The 17748-nt window shown below is 38.7% G+C and overlaps 1 protein-coding gene across 50 annotated transcripts in view; it reads right to left on the bottom strand.

Moving 5' to 3' along the window:
* The window catches only part of MLIP (muscular LMNA interacting protein), a 244675-nt gene that overhangs the window by 107798 nt on the left and 119129 nt on the right, over window positions 1-17748 (bottom strand). For 33 of the 50 annotated variants that reach the window (XM_070244755.1, XM_070244754.1, XM_070244761.1 and 30 more), the window contains exons 2-3: window positions 15784-15939; window positions 12601-12993 (exon numbers count right to left, since the gene is read on the bottom strand). In XM_070244755.1, coding sequence (XP_070100856.1) covers window positions 12601-12858 — 258 coding nt within the window. In that variant the 5' untranslated portion in view covers window positions 12859-12993; window positions 15784-15939. The remainder of the gene's footprint in view (window positions 1-12600; window positions 12994-15783; window positions 15940-17748) is intronic. The other 17 variants (XM_070244739.1, XM_070244778.1, XM_023625115.2 and 14 more) reach the window with 1 other exon arrangement.

The following is a 17748-nucleotide window of genomic DNA, read 5'->3' as shown; positions in this document are numbered from 1 at the left end:
GAATATAAACCATAATATAATAATAATGACTACAATCCTTACAAAATTTAACAGTTTCAAGTTTTTAAAATTCTGAAAACTTCCACTATTCCTACATATTGTAAACCTGAAAAAAAAACCCAGAATTCAGAAGATGCAGAGCCGAACAATCAACATACAATGATAAGTTGAGAGAGTGAAAGCAAAGTGCAAAATAGAGAGTAAGTTTTAGCTTATGAAAAATATTTTCCCTAATTACTTGCCAGCATGAACATATAACAAATGATTTGGGTTATGCTGGAAGGAATGGGGACTCTTTCATATCAAAAGAAGCCCAAGTGCTTTACAGATGTAATCTGCCTGAAACTATGCAACCCACAAATCCCACATCAAATAAAAAGAAAATTAAGAAATAATGTATCATTTTCAAGAGAGACGAGGGAGAGCCTGTGGAATAAGTGGGTGTAAGTATTCCTGTGCTATTGTGAAAATCATCCAGTACGTTCAGACAAGTACTGAAATTATACATGATTCTAAAGCCAAATCTTTTAAACAGAGGTTTCCCTTCAAAATTATTGATGTGATTCTATCAATTCATAAAAAGAAAGGAAAGGAAAATACTTGTGTCTAAGAAAGAATGTATGGAATATCAGTTACTCAAAATATTAATGAATATTTTAATAAATATTCAATAATATACAATATATAAAATATATAAATATATGTAACATATAAAATAATATATATATTGCATTACCTAGCAGGAAAATGTATGACTATAACAATTAAACTTTGCAAAGCCTTGGTTTACAAATTGGGTAAGTGGTATTTCTGGATTTTGCTTTATAACATATAAAGAAGGTATCCATCAGACCTATTGTAAAGATTTTCATATCATACAATTTTGAGTTCTAAAAATATTTAAAACTGATAAATTCAAACAACTCATCCCAAACTTCTAAGTTTCTGAGCAAACATACTCAAAATATTCCTTTCTTTTTATACGTAAATTCATATGTTTATTTGCAAAACAGAATTCTTCCCACATAAATAATATTTGAATAACATAACCCAGAATATCCAAAAATCAGCGATAATTGAAAATCAAGCAGAATTCAATCAAATTGAGAAAGAAAGCTCAACAATTCCATGATATAAGCTTTACTTAGAAACAATTCTGCTTAGCCAGTGTTTATATAACTGATTCCTATGATGAGCCATAAATGAAAGATCTTCTCTAACTATTGCCAATGGTTGGTCTCTCTTCCCAGAAGGAATGAAGAAATTTCAAAGCTATGTATAGGGTGTCTTTGCATGTTATGCCACAGCTTTGGGTAAAGAATTTTATAAATCAAGGATATCAGCCACAAAAATCCCACTACCTTTTCAGTCATGTTTCCAAGTAACTTCAACTAATATGACAAACTCACTAATTCAGCCTTGCTATCCACCAAAGTATCATGGTAAAATCCTGGGGCCATAAGTTTGAGGATCTCACTCAGAGGAAAAGACTGTCCCCTCCAACTTCCTCAAGACTGTGGCTTCTAATTGCCAAACATCCTACTACATTAAGTCATATTTTACCTCATATAAGTAACTCAGAATGTTACTGTACTTTTTAATAGTTAATTATTGAAAAACTTCTAAGAGAAAGACTCTGAAAAGTCTAAGAATGTTTATTTTGTTTATATTAATCTAGATATAATTTTTATTACATTTTCCTATTCAATGTAAGTATTTGTTTCTAATTTGCAAGTACATCTTGATGTTAGCTTAATTTATACTAATATAAAACGTGGCCCCATATTCTTATAAAATTCCCAGGAGCGAGGAATGCATTTTTTAATGAAAAAGCTTCAATTTTCCTGAGTTCCTCTCATTAATAAGTTTACAAAAAGAGGGGCTAAAGACTTGAAGAATTTTATGCAGAAAGAGTGGATACGCATCAAATGCTCAGTCAAGTAGCTCAGAAGAGGACTTTCATCTCACCTCTTCCCTGTAAATCCCTTAACGCTGATAATAAACTTCTCTGTTGATATCTATAAATGACTTCCATCCCTTCATCCTCTCCCATCAATGACCCCTTGTGCTGTACTCTAGGCTTGTTATTGATCATTTTAATTCATTTTCCCTGAAGCCTGTTCTCCATCGTCTCCATGATTTATTTCAACCTGATCTTTGTTGACTTCTTTGCTTCAAACACCTCTTGAAAGCCACCCCTGACTGTTCTCCAGTCCCCAGCCCTCTTCTGATTCCTTGAGCCCCCTTACCACACACCTCCTCCAAAGTCATTCTCAAAACTCTCTTATCCGAGAAAGACTATCCTGAACTCTAGAATACGTTCACAATAATCTCGGTAACAGACAATGCTCGCAACGTTCTGCTGTTATCAAGTGGACAATCTTAATCATCAATCCACCCTCGGATCCTGTATGCTGGAGGCCAGCAGTTATTTTAATAACCAATCTCTATTGTGGAGCTGCCTTGTAATTTTAGTCAATTTAAAATTAACTGCTCCTGCATATATTCGTTTTTTTCCCAATGTGTGTATGAGATTTCAAAGCATCTGAATAAAAACTAAGTTGATTGATCTGCTCCCTGTTGCTCTGAATATTTCCCAAGATTTGGACAGCACCAGATGTTGTTTTCACATGTTGTTCTCTTCTTCCTGAATCTGTAGGCATCTCTAGATTCCTCTCTGTCCTCACATATAGTGATTGCATTACGGCAGCTTGGCCTCTTAAATTTACTGATTGATCGGTCCTCTTCTCACTGATGGACACTCATAATATCACTGGGAAGATTCCCAGAATTCTGAACAATTTAAATAAGCTTTCTGGTATTCCTACTTCTAGTTGCACCCCATTTAACCTATCATCAGTTTGACCTTTCAAAATCTGGTCGAAGTATATGTACACTCAAGATGTCATCAGTGCTTTCTCCGTGTCTACCATGAACTAGATCTTTCCTTCACAACAGAGCCCCTCTCATGCTATCCAGTCTCATTTCCCTCATTCCCCGCTATTTTGCATTTTAGGTTTTAGTAATACTTTGTTTGATCTCAACCTTCTTGCCAATATTGTCAACACTCCAGCCATCTTGTTCTCTCACCCATCCACTTGGCAAAACTTCCTTCTTAAATCAAGCCCACCAACTGCCATTATGTTCCTAGACTTAGTCTACTTAGAGCTGCTATAAAAAAAATTTAACACAACTCTGTTGATGGGCAGGGCCACTGAACTTAATTTATGAACTTGGTCTGTACAAGGGCACCAGCAGAGAGTGGGGCCGAACTTCCTTGCACCTATGTAGAGGGGGTACCCTTCCCTAATTCACGCAAAGGCTGAGTGAGGCACTGTGGACTGGTGCCATCATAAATTTAGGGTCTATAGTCTCAGCTGGGGCCTGTCCCTGTCAGCTTTTTTCTTGGGTTTATTTTTTTTTCTTTTCTTTTCTTTTCTTTTCTTTTGACCTCAGCTGCCTCTTCTAGGCTGAATAACAGCTTTTACGCAAAGTTAACACTCTCCACAAACCCTTTTCCCACCACTTCCTCCACTGTACTCAACTGATGACCTCCATTCCTTCTCTCCAAAGAAAACTGAGATTATCAGGAAAATCTAATTTTTCTATAGGTTTTTTTTTTTTTAGGAAGATTAGCCCTGAGCTAACATCTGCCACCAATCCCCCTCTTTTTGCTGAGGGTGACTGGCCCTGAGCTAAGATCCATGCCCATCTTCCTCTACTTTACATGTGAGACGCCTACCACAGCATGGTGTGCCAAGTGGTGCCATGTCCGCACCCGGGATCCAATCCGGCAAAGCTCAGGCCGCCGAAGCGGAACATGCGCACTTAACGGCTGCCCAATCGGGCCAGCCTCTAATTTTTCTAGATGTATCCTCATTCCCTTTCCTTTGTTCTAAGGGAAAATGATGGCTTTTCAATTGTTAAAAGGTAAATTTTCCCTATGTACTCTGAATCCCAGTAGCCCTTGCCTTCATTTGATCAGTTATCCCCATATGCTTTGTATCCAGACTTTTTCTTTTTTACTAGCTCTCTTAACCTAACATAAATATAAAGCAGAATCCTTCCAACCTTTAAAAACATAATAATAAATATTGTGTAGTGGATTGTAAAAATGCCCACCATCCTCAGGTCTTTTCATTAAAAACACAAAGTCCTTTTGCTCATTCCTTAATCTCAAGTGGTCATATGATTTGTTTTGGCGAGTGGGACATTGGCAAATGTGATACAAGAAACAGTGACTAGAAAAGCACCTGTGCATTGGAGCTTACCGGCTTGCTGAGTGCCAAACAGCGCCATGACGTGAATGAGCTCAGGATGGTCTACTGGGAAATCGCAAGACCACATCTCAGCTAACTAGCCACCAGACAGCTAACCACTTCTAGCCAACCCAGCAGCCAATTGCAAACATACAAATGAACCCCAGCAAAAATCAGCTGAGCCTGACCCAGATCTATGGAACCACCCAGCTGAACACAGCTGAATTGTTGACCTGCAGATTTTTGAGCTAAATAAATGGTGGTTGTTTGAAAACAGCAAATTTTGGCATGGTTTGTTAAGCAGCAAAAGCTAACTGATAAAAACACATGCACACATGTGCACTAAGATCTTTTCAGATCTCCCATAGTTACAGACCCATGTTGTTTTCTTCTCAGTCATGTCTGTACCACACAATCATTGTATTGATTTCCATACTTCTTGCGGCCAGCACACTCTACAGTAACTTACCAAAGAGTCCCGCCCTCGTATAATCCCCTCCTCTTGAGTGTGGGTGGAAATTGTGACCTGTTCCTAAGAAAATCTGGCATAGGTGAAGGGATATTGCAGATGTAATTAAAGTCCCTAATCAGGTGACTTTAATTTAATCAAACAGGAGATTATCCTGTGTGGGCATGACCAAATCAAATGAGCTCTTGGAAAGAGGGTCAAAACATTAGAGATCAGAGTAGCAAAGACTCTCTTTCTCTGTTGCCAACTGTAAGAAGCAAGCTGCCGTGAATTATACAGCCTCAGCGAAACGCAATTCTGCCGGTAACCCGAGGGAGCTTGGAAGCATACCCTCCTCTAGGGGAGCCTCCAGCTCAGAATGCAGCCTGACGTCTTGATTTCGGCCTTGTGTGACCCTGAGCAAAGAACCCTGCTCAGTTGTGCCCAGACTGCTGAACTACTGATCAACCAGCAGAAAATAAATCGAATTTTAAAAAATCGTTTTTTAAGCCACTAAATTTGTGGTAATCTATTACACAGCAATAGAAAACTAATACACTTCCCGCCGGCTTCTTAACAGTTTTACCCCATATTCTCCCACAGAAACTGTTATCATCAGTCTACAATGATTTATTTTTTCCTAAACCAAACAGGCACTTGAATCCCTTATCTTTTCTGATTTCTCTCTAGAATCTGACACTTCCAATCGCTCCCTCCTTTTCAAAACTGTCTTATCGGTGGCCTCTATTTCATCACTCTGTCCTAGTTTATTTATCTTTTGTTGAGTCCTTTCCATGTTCCTTCTCTTCTTATCCATTGGTACTTAGCTGCCTGTTCCTGCTGTCTGAAATGCCCAAGCCCTGCTTATCTGCCCAGAAAACTGGCACCCATCCTTCCCCTTTCCACTCCCACAATGTGAACACTTCCTGACATTCCAGGCTGATTTAGGCATCCTCTCACTAGATTCCCAGTGTTCCTTGAACCTGTTACCTTTCATTGTCATTGTTTTCAGGTGCATCTGTTTTTCAAGTTCGTTGAAGGCAGGTGCTATGTCTTTTAAATTTCATTCCCCTCAAGTCTAGCGCCTGGAATATTACTTTCATGCAGGAATGAAGAAATCAAGTGTGTAGTGAGTGTAGGAACAGAAGGACAGGGAGCAGGGACATAGTATCTCCTTGAAGAAGGTCTCATCTGCCTCGTCAGCGACTGTCCACTCATTCTACTCTGGGCTCTGGGCGGTGAGGGTGGGCAGGAGCAAGGGAAAACAGTGACTCTGACATCTGATTCAGTCTTCATCTTGCTAGCAAGAAAAATCTGAGTACTGACATCAGCAAGTCAGGAGACCCTCCTTTTAAAAGGCTCCATCATCTCTCTGCTCGAATTGTCAAAGCAACTTGATTTTCCATAAATGCACATCCTTTTCCCGTTGGGCTAATGGTTCAATTGATCTTACCCGGGGGGAACAACAAGCCACCAGTTAGGGTCACAGGGATTCTGCCAGCATCAGAGTACAGAGCCTGGGTCGGAAAAACCCTCCTAAGTGTGTCCAGTCTCACTTACCATGGAAGGTGACAAAGAAGGTTAAGAGGAGGGAGTCATATACACGCCCTAATCAAGAAGGGAAATGAGGAGATGGCAATGGGAAGCTCACTAGAGGAAATTGGTTAAAAAAAAAAAAATCACTTGGTCAGAGATATGTATATTAATTAAAAGAATAAGGACCTCTAAATTTTTAATCATTGTAACTGCCTCAAGGCAATTATATCATCCAAAGGGTCCACCCAGAATCTGACTTACTACTCAGATCACCTCTCACCTCCTTGTGCGAAGCAGGCTCGCTTTTTGGTTTTTTCGCTGTTGGGCCCCACAAAGCTTTGCTCTGCATGCAGTTAGAAAGTGGTCCAGCTGATGGTCATGTACAGATTACTTCCTGGCATCTTAATCTAAACATGCCATTTTACAGGAACAATTTGTGGCATTCCAAGCTGGCCCTCAGCAGTTAGCAGAATCTAACACAGAAGTTTAACCTCTCAGTTTTTTTTGAAGACTTCAATCTCTAAATCCCTAGGTCCAAAAGCTATGGATGATTTGTTTTAATAAGGAAAATATGGAGCAACAACTCACCTATGAGGCAGAAGTCCTAGGCTCTATTCCATAATCTATTATAGATTTCTCTCAGCTATGGATGCTCGTTAAAAAAGTTCATGTAATGATGTCTATTCCCTATTTATACCACAGGGACATGTGAAAAGGAGGATCATTTAGATCACAGAATCAGGTGAAAAGGATTCATTCATTCATTCATCACATACTTTCTAAGCAGCTGCAGTGTCCCAGGCATTGTGTTAGGTGATGGGTACCAGAAAGTGAGAAGATTTTTTGTCATCATGGGGCTCACAAATCTACTGGGTAGGAGAGACATAAAAGGCTATCATAATAAAATGTGCTAGTATAAACAGTGTATTTCATTATAAAATTGAGGCCTGGGATATAAGGAGGGTTTCTATGTCTAATGCCCTGTCCAAATAATCTGTTGTAATTTCTTTTCCGTGGAGCCACAAAATTTAGGTTCTTAATAAAAATGTGTGCCAATGTCCAAATTTCCCAGAATTTTATGTAAGAATCTCCTTTATTTGACCCCAGCCAGTTCTTCTGATTGTGTTTTTCATGTCCTTTCCTCAGTCTTACGTCCAAGCGACATTTGAACCAATGTATAAAATCTCACCCTCCGGGGCCGGCCCAGTGGCGCAGTGGTTAAGTTCGCATGTTCTGCTTCTCGGCAGCCTGGGGTTCACCAGTTCAGATCCCGGGTGCGGACATGGCACCGCTTGGCACGCCATGCTATGGCAGGCGTCGCATGTATAAAGTAGAGGAAGATGGGCACGATGTTAGCTCAGGGCCAGGCTTCCTCAGCAAAAAGAGGAGGATTGGCAGTAGTTAGCTCAGGGCTAATCTTCCTCAAAAAAAAAAAATCTCTCCCTCCTCATATGTTCCTTCCCCTGTGCCCAAAAACATACTGTCCTCTCCAACTTCTTAAATGTGGTAAACCATTTGTTGAGAACCTATCATGGGTCAGGCACTTTTCTGGGCACTTTATATCTATATTCTTTCATTGAATCCTTGGAAAAAAGGTTGATATCATCACCCCATTTTACAAAGGAGGAAACTGAAGTTTATGATTTCAAGTAACTTCCCAGAGGAGCAGAGCCAGAAAGATGCCTGTCTCATTTTTGTTTTCCCATCCATCCATCCAACGCATGACCTCCCTTTCCTTGCCACTATCCACTTCTCAACTTGGCTTCTGCCCCTGTGACCCCACTCACTCTGTTCCCATTAAGGTCACTGAGTGACCGCTTCATTTCCAGATTTAATGGGCTTTGAGGACCCTACTTTACTTGACTTTGTTTTATATTTTAACTTTCCTTGTATTAAATTTATAATATTTATATTATATACTATGTTACTTTACTAAATAATATTATATAATATTAATATTTTAATGGAAGGTGCCAGGCAGCTCTTCTGGAGCAGAACTGATCAGATGCTCAGACAACCTCACCCCACCTCTTCCAGAGTAGGCGAGAGCACAGAGGAGGTGTGGCCCCAAGTAGGTAACAGGGGCCGAGGCTCTAGGGGCCAGCCTGTGGGGGTGGCAGGGCTCCCATATTCCAAACTGAGACAGTGGCCAGGTCCCATCCCACACCCCTGGCCTCATCCCTACACATCTTCTGCTGCTACTAATACCTACTGAGGAGAGAGGTTTTTCTTCCTTCCTCCCGTCAGGGTCTCTGGTGCTTCGCTTCCAGCTCTAGCAGCAAAAAAGCCTTTCGCTCCTTTCCCCCAGCTTTATCTGGACCTCTTGAATCTCCCAATTTGCCTTTCTTCCTCAATCAAGCAACAGCATAAATTAACCTGGCTGTCCCACTCCACTCAGCAGAATGACTTGCTAGTGTACAGAAAGAAAATCTGTCAAGGCAGCTAGAAAAATATAAAAACAAGATGTAAATCTCTGGGAGCTCTCAGCATAAAAGTAGGAGAAGTATTGTGCTTCGTATTTGATAACTCCAGGTCAGCATGTGAAACATGTCAGGCAGCCAGAAAGTTCTTTCATAGGTCATTATTTTGTATTCCCAAGTGGATATTATTGATACCAGATTCATTTGAGTTCTATAAAGAAACCACTACTGAGCTACCTTAAAGAAATAAATAAGAAAATACTATACATTTTATTTATTTGACCTTGTTTATAGATTATTCTTTTTGTTGAAAGTCCTGTTAGCTTTCCTTGCATGAAACCCCTCTGCAACTTGTCTGGTCCCCTCTCTATCTCTTTCATTGGCTTCTCTTCTTTCATGGGCCCTTTATATTTTGCCATTTCCTGGCTTGTATCTTATGTCTCCTTGTTCTACATTCTTTCCATGAGTAAATATCTCCACTCTCGTCACTTCAACTTATGCAGCAAATACGTCCAGTCTCCCGTCTTTCTCCTGTCTTCCAGAGTCATACTTCAAGCTCCTTTCTAGATATCATCATGCTATGCCACCAAGGCATCTCAAACTCAACATCAGATGTCCCACCTCTTCCTATCCCTTCCCAAGATCTTATTCTCCCCTCAATTAATGATACCAACATTCATCCAATTTCCTTTGATATAAATTTCATTCATCTTTGATTTTCCCATTTATTGCCAATGAACAAATCTGGTTAATTCTACCCTATGCGTCCTTTTTATTCCCACTGTCACTGCCTCAGCTCCAGGCTCTGTCATAGGTCTTTCAGACTCAATGCTTCAGATTCTGTGTTTGTATGCATATATTCACTTCTCTTTTAACTCTAATACTGTCTCCAGGTAAGACAATCCTTGGACTTTTACACCAACATTACGACATCAACATTCAAAAATATTACTCTTTTTTTCTGAATTTTATCTGAGAAGATTTTGATTCAACTGCTCATATTATATAGCGTTTTTACTTTTGACTTGCACTTTAAAATTTAAAAGTTGTTAGTGATTTTTTTAACAATGTGCTTTTACTTAAACATGCCACTTCAACAAAAGTATTTGGAATATAGATGCACTCAATCCAATATTTGTGTTGACTATGCTAAGATAATATAGTACCCACTGTAGGGAACAAAATGTGTAATAAAAATGGATTTAACATGGACTTTACCCTTAAACACTTTACAGTCTGCTGGGAGAGATAAGGCATGAGGCTAAATCGATGTAATATGTGCTGGAAAAGGATAATTGTTGTAAAAGATGTGTAGAAAAAAGCTATGGGGATTATACTGAGGGAGAGTTTGCTTTCACTGAAGGAACCAAAGCAGACTTCATGAAGGGGTCAGTATCTGAGCAAGGACTTCGAGGACATGAACTTTTACATGTTTAGTCTTTTCCTGCATCTTATGGAACCTCACCTACATGCAAGACTGCACTAAGTGCTGAGGATACAGAAATGAACAAGAGACAGACCTTGACTTTAAGTTGTTCTCAGTCTGGTGTGGAAGAAAGATAAAATCAATTATTATAACCTGATGAAAAGGAATTATATTGGAGATTTTCTAAAAAGGCTACAAAACTATACAGAAAATGACAGACATGGAGGAGAAAAAGTAACTCCTCTTCAACAGGAAGTTCTCTAGGAGGAGGTGCTACTTGAATGGAGCCTAGAGTATCAAGTAGCCTAGGTCAAACTGGAGATGGGTCTTGAGAAGAAGATTACACACAGAGGAATCAGAGCTCAGGGATAGAAAGGTATGAAGTGTGTACTCTCATGATAGTTCAGACGAGCTGAAGAAGAGAGGTACAAGAAGTGGATAGAAAATAACATCTAGGCTAGGTTATGGAAAGGTTAAAAGCCAGACTAAGAACTAAAGGCTTTTTTTAGGAATAGCTTAATTATTGCTGACTGATAATGCTAATCTATAGACAATTCTGTACGTAGATTCATTTTTACCAGGTAGACCAGAAATTCACTTAATTAACTGCATTTCTGATTAAAAAATTGATGTTGTTGGCATCAAGTAATCAAATCATGGGGTATCCTTAGATTTTTTCCATTAAACGTCTGCTACTGACTACATTAAACTTCTCAGAGTGCCTTCTTTGGTGCTCTGGTCTTTAGTCTTTAGTGCACCTTGGTGGGCAACAGTCATCTTAATTCTATTTCATAATGACCTACTATATATCATTCAGATGAATTATTATAGGAAATGGAACAAAGAACAATGGCTTTTCCCAAACATTTCAGAATCCAGTATTCCTGCATTACTGGCAATCATAATTTTCAGCCACTACTAATGAGTTAGGTTGAGCTTTGCCTTTTCATTAGAAGCTTTGATAGCATAAACTATAACCTACTCCTAGCTAACTCATTTTGGCAAAAAGATTCCAAAGTGTGTGTAGTCTCTAGTTTGACCTCTATACATTTTGTCACATGAAAACAAAATAAATGACCATCTCAAAGGAAGAAATCTATCAATTGGGGAAAAGAGTAAATCAAAAATCAAAAAAGTGCTTCATTCAGAATATTTTTCTTTATTTACTTCTATTTGGTATCATCCTCCTACACATTCTTCTTTAAAGGGGCCACATCAAACTACCCTCCATTGACTGTGGAAATCCCTTGTCTCCCCTTGGTTATTCTATCATCTTTCCTGAGGCAAGAAAGAAATGTTTAAGCCCATCACCAATTGCTAAGAATAAGTTTAATTGTATGATTAGAATACTTCCAATAACTAGCTGAGAATAAACTTCAAGAACAATGAACAGTAGATGTGGGTAGGGTACCCTATGAGAGTCTTCTATCACCAAAAGGCAGCATGAGGCTATGGATGCGTGAAGGTGCTATAATACAGCACCAGGAAGTTAGTGAAGGCTGCAGATATAAAGATAAGGTGGCACAAAAAATAAGATGCCTACTCTACAGTTTTGCATAGGTCCCAGTAGCACCAAAAGGCCAACTCACCAATAAAAATGTTCTCCCAACTACTTTGGGCTGCTTGCAGATGCCTGGCCGAGCAGATCCTAAACAGAACCTCTTGGTTCTCACTCATGCTCAGTGTCAAGGAGAGCTCTACATCCACTATCTACGCCCAAGGTCAGCCTCTGCACTCCTGACATTCTACCTACGCCTTATCAAAGTCATTGTATAATTTCGTTACAACAAATAGCCAGCCAGTGGCAAAAATCCTCCTGTTTTTTTCCTTCAAAATCCCTCCCTATCCACCCCCTTTCTTTCCTGACATCACAGATATGGGTCTCCTCCTACTGCACCATATGCTGTCCACTTAAAGGAACTGTTCAATCTTGCTGCTTCGTTTTGGGATGAGATGTCATTTCACCGAGGCCAGCCCCAGCCTGGTGGCCTCCAGGACCACAATAGATATTTTCCTTAAGACACACTGGAAAGAATTATTTTCTTTACACACTCTCATTTCCTAGTGTATCCTTTTACTACTTTTTTAGTAGTTTAAAAGAAATGTGTCTACATCTAATATCCAGTTAATGTCTTCTCATTGGATCTTTCTTGTATTGAAATGTGCTATTTGATGCGCCCAGCTCACCAAGCACTCTCTGCTAAGAAACTCCCAATATCAACCTTCAAGAAATGTTCAGAAGAAAGAGGTAATATTCCCCCAAACCCACTCCAGCTAAATGTTTTACATTTTCTCTTCAGCGAATTCACAGTATAATTGTATAATCCTTTTTGTCTTATGAATTTATTATCCATATTTACATATAGATGACTTATGACCTTGAGGTTTTGGTTTTTTAATTTCTTTTTTGTTGAGCGTTTTGTATGCCTTGAACAGGAAGGCGTTTGCAGACAGCCTAGGACAAGGGGTACGTAAACAATTTTTTTTCTTATGACAAGAAGGAAAACCTACCTGCCCGTGCTTTTGCTGTGGGGCCATCCCCAGAGGCATTTCAGGATGTGATGGGGCCTGGAGGTCTGTCCCTCGTGTTTTGGGACGCACCACATCAGAGAGCAGACTGGAGGAGATTGCTAGAGATTTGGGCCGAGTAGCTGTGGTGCCCATCCCCCCTGGGGGGCCTTGTTCACTTTTTCTGCTTGTAGCTTCATCTTCCCCTTCAGAGTCCACAATAAAGACATATTCAGCTTTGAAGAGGTCACTTTGCTGCATTCCTTGTGGTTCGTTTGCTTTGAATCCCCTTTCTTGTGAAATCTTTCCACTGACCTCTGAAGGATATGTCAATGTCCCTTGGTCTCTCTCCTGTTGGCTCCCAGCATTCAAGGTCAAGTACTCATTGGAATTAGACTGCAATAAATGTAGAGACATAAAAGCACGGACATTGGTTTGATAAATCCTTCTTTTTTGCATGTACACGTAAAAGTTTAACCTGCTTATAATCTCCAAGGACAACAGTTTTTAAAATAGATTTAAAAATCAGGTTGGTTTAAGAACGATTAAGTTGAAGTTAATGGTTTACTCTTACTAGCCAACCTGTGCGTCCTGGGCCAAGCGCAAACAATTTAGGGCTCAGAATCAATAAAACTGCTTTCAAATGAATCATGATATGATTTTTTTAAAAAGGAAGGAGGACAGCAATGCATGAAACAAATGGGGATTGGTCAAGGGTTTAGTTAACAGTCAAGCAAAACCTGTGTCTCCTGTATAAGCCAAGGGAGAGAGGAAATCCCATCGAAAGGTTCTAAAGCAATATAAATCTCTCTAAAAGTCTGAAGGAAAAATAAAATTGGAACAAAACGCATAGATATGCAGACAAAACAATCTAAGCTAATTGGGAAGAACTCATGAATAAGACACCAAAAAAAGGTAGATATTTGTAGTACAAAGTATTTTTCACTGCTCTTTATTTTGGATTTGTAATTCTAAATCTTTTCCCATCCAATTTCCTACAAATACACAGAAGGTTTAAAAGAGTAAAATAGCTTTATCAAGCTACCAAAACATCTTTTTCTAAAATGATAGCAACAATGTACACTAGGATTAGGTTTAAAAGACCCAAGATCAATTTTCTTGGTATTGATAAATACATTATGGCTACTGTTTTTCTTTTCTCTGCAACTTTTCTTCAAGTCTAAAATTATTTTAAAATATAAAGTTAAAGAAGACACTAAATAAATTAAATTTCAACTATGATGGTCAATTAAATGTGTGCTAATATGTGTGTATGTGTTGAGTGTGTCATGATAGAAGCCAAGCCATTGATTATATATAACTAAATTAAGGAGTTGATTTTATACACCCATTGCACTTTTTTCAGCTGATGATGACATAGTGGAGATAAGACACAAAGTGCCTCTGATTAGGATTTCTCTGACAATGATCATATCACATGTTAAATTACCGTCTAATACAGTAACAAAAACCCAAATTGGAAAGTTTAAATTAAAAATAGAAGGATTCAAAGACAGATTGCTTACTATGGAAAGTAACAGAAAAACTAACAAGCTACCAAAAATTGAGCTAGTTTTTTAAAACATTATTAATGATCTAAAATAACTCCCCTCCCCCACAGTCCATCCTTCTCTATTCCTTTACTCTGATGGATTTTTTCCAGCATTCATCATGCCTGAGATTCTACTTCACACTTTTCACTTCTTCATTGTCTACCTTCCCAATAACAAATAAGTTATATGAGTTGATTTATTTCACTTGGGATCCACAGCACCAAGTCAATAGTGTGTTCAGTAAATAATTGTTAAATATATAAACGAACAGAGGCACTATTACCCTGTTCTATTATAATATTGAACTGTTTAAAACACAGGAAGAATAACCTTTAACCTTTAAACATGTAGCTATGTATGTATCATTGCAATCAGCAGATGAATATCATCATCTTAGGAAGTTTTGGAGGATTGCAACCAAGATTGACTCATATATCTACAGGCTCACATACTCATAGCATCTAATAGCAAAGGATCCCATGAATATATTATACATAGTCGAGTACTGTTAGAGAGAAACTTCCCAGACGTGCCTTATGTAGTATTCAGGATCCCTCTGAAATAATTTGGCCCCAATAGTCTGAAATAAGATAGCAGCATTGCAAATCCCAGAATCACAGATATATTACTACTTGCTAGCTAAGATGTTTTCATCTTGACGGGGTGAATCAAATTATTGTATTCCCTTCCAGTTGGCTCAAGAATATCACAAAGTTCCCCCAGTCACATTTTATTTTTAATGAGACAGTATTAAAATGTATTTTAAAGAGAAAAATTTTTACCCAAAATGTCATTATTCTTACACAAGTCATTTTCAGGGGGATTTTTTGTTTGTTTTAATTTCATTTCCAGTCTTGGTCTCATTTATAATCAGAGTATAAGTACAATTTTATAACATTTTTATCACATTATAAAGTTAACATTTTCCATGGAATTACATAATCACTATAATTATAACTTTGTCAAGATGTTGTGTTATCAAATTTTTAACTTTCCTCTGATTGTTAGATATTAAGCTGTTTTTATTTTTCCCTAATTATTTTCCTACATAACATTTTTCTTCTTTTGTATTATTTTCTTGGGATACATTTCCGAGAGTTAGCTTATCGAAAAGCCCTGAACAGTTTTATGACTATGGATAAGGGTTTCCACCAAAATTGCACAAATTCACCAAATTAGCAGCAAAGTGTGAGCTTGCTAATATCTTCACAACTGCCCCAACATTGGGTATTACATTTTTTTAATGTTGCTAATTTATTACATGTAAAATAATAACACTTCACTGTTTTATCTTGTATTTTCTTTCAAGGTAAATTTAAACTTCTTTTTTAATTTTGTCTTTATTGTTTTAGGATACACTTGGGAGAAGAGGCTGTACCAGGAGGCAGAATCTGTCATGGGCAGAGTAAACAATAGGATGTCAATTCAAAAGGATTGAGAATAATGTATTAGAACCTGGGACTTGACAGCATTTAAGTTCCTGTTGCAGAATTATATATTTAGTCAACCTTAGATGTCACAGTCACCTCACTTTAAGCAGAGGACATAAACATTCATACAAATTTCCCAGTCATTATTATGAATAATTTAACGTTAATTGCTTGATATAAAAAAAGAATAAAAGTAATCCTACCCTATTTACAGTTTCTGGATTCTTATCACTTGGCTCCTCAGGAATTTTAACAAGGAATTTAGAGGTGTCAGCCAACTGAGAGTGGATTGGTAGTCTTCTGACAGTGGGGACAAATGTGAAGATCAGAGGTTTGGCTTCACAATCACCAGAAGAGACCTATGAGACATGCAATAAATTAGACTTTTGGTGTTGTCAAAGGTTTATCTTGACTTTATTCTCTATATATGATGATATTTATCTCATTTATTTTGATAAATTGCCTATTGTCCTGTAATCCTGTGTACAGTTGCCAAAGAAAACAGCTATAAAAATAGTCATAGTGTATTAGATCCTTTTTTTTATGATACCATTTATCAGACAAAGCAATACAACCCCAGAAAGATCCTGTTGCAGGGGATGGCAATGAAACAGCAGGTTAGCTGGAACAATACAGGGCATCTCCACCTCAGTGGGGTCATCACAAACACAGCATCTGGTCTGCTTCAAAATTGACTTTTATCCATTTAACCCTGGGGTAGCAGGTTCAATTTGACTCATAATCACCAAGCATGTAAGAAACTTCCTGCATTTATCATTAATAAGAATGCTACAGTATGGATTTAAAATTGAAAGTATGCTTTTCTGGCTATCAAAATACCAATGCCTCCTCTCGAGGCTCCTCTTTCATTCATTCAAAAATAATTGTGTGAACTATTTGCTGTGGCAGGCACTCAGGGGCTGTGGCTACCACAGTGAAGAGGAAACAGTCGGTAGACCACTCACAAGGAAAAAAGGAATGCACATAAAACTAAGGGAAAGTGGTGAGGGTACCTGCCTACCCAACCTGGGAGACTCTGTAAAAGGCAACACCTGAAATTTAAGTCCCAGTGAAGTCCCAGTATCTAAGAGATAATATTCTTATCTTATTCTAAGACAAGAATAGCACACCCTGAGAAAACCAGCTGAGTGAAAGCATGGAAAGCAGCAGCTGTGGGTATGGATCAAGCCTGGATTTTATCCTGTTGACCACAGAGAAACATTAAAGCACTGTGGATTGGGAAATGACAGTCACATTAGAATTTTAGATAGATAATTCTGGCTTTAAAAAAATACAAGCCTAGAAGGGCCAGCCCCATGACCTAGTGGTTAAGTTCAATGCGTTCCGCTTTGGTAGGCTGGATTTGGTTCCCAGGCATGGACCTATACCACTCCATTAGTGGCCACACTGTGCTGACAGCCCACATACCAAAAAATACAGAAAGATTGGCACAGATGTTAGCTCAGGACAAATCTTCCTTAGCGAAAAAACAAACACAAAAACAAAACAATACAAGGCTAGAGACAAGGACAGAAAGCCAAGAGCAATCAACAGAGGACTAAACGGAAAGAGAGAAAAAGAAGATGGTACTGTAGATTTCTCTTTCAAGAAATTGGGATCAGAAGTAAAGAGAGAGGTTGAGGCTAGTTAGACAGGGAAATAGAGTCAAAGGGGTGCCGTTGTTGGTCTGTAATGGAATAGATGTGAACATGTCTGTAGACTGGGGGACCAGTAGAGAAGGAAAATGAGCAAGGTCCTGGAGGAAGCAGGCAGAGTAAGTTAAGGGGACAAGAGAAGGAACATGGTCTCCTCTGAGCCCAGAGAGAATGGACTAAGATAAAGAAAAGTACATGAATGTCATGGGGGGGAGGAAGCAGAAGGGTGAGGGGAGTCACTTTGATATAATCAATGTTCTTGATAAAATCAGCCCCATCTAGTCACAGTAGCACTGCCCCTCTGTTGCCTCCATGTCTCTGTCATAAGATCTCTCTCCTCTCCCTTCAAGCTGATATGCCCTGGCAAGACCTCTGCTCTCCTCTCCCTTCAAGCTGTGCCACCTTTCTATGCCTTAGATCCCCCAGGCTTTATCTCAGCAGCCCCTTTAACCCTGCTCACGTCAGTCCCTCTAAAAAACCCAGGTCTCTGAGTCATCCCTCAGTCCCTGTATG

The sequence above is a fragment of the Equus caballus genome, chromosome 20 (genome assembly GCF_041296265.1).
Source record: "Equus caballus isolate H_3958 breed thoroughbred chromosome 20, TB-T2T, whole genome shotgun sequence".
In the NCBI taxonomy this organism is placed as follows: domain Eukaryota; kingdom Metazoa; phylum Chordata; class Mammalia; order Perissodactyla; family Equidae; genus Equus; species Equus caballus.
The sequence above is the reverse complement of the archived record's forward strand: the minus strand, read 5'-3'. Positions and strand labels throughout refer to the sequence as shown.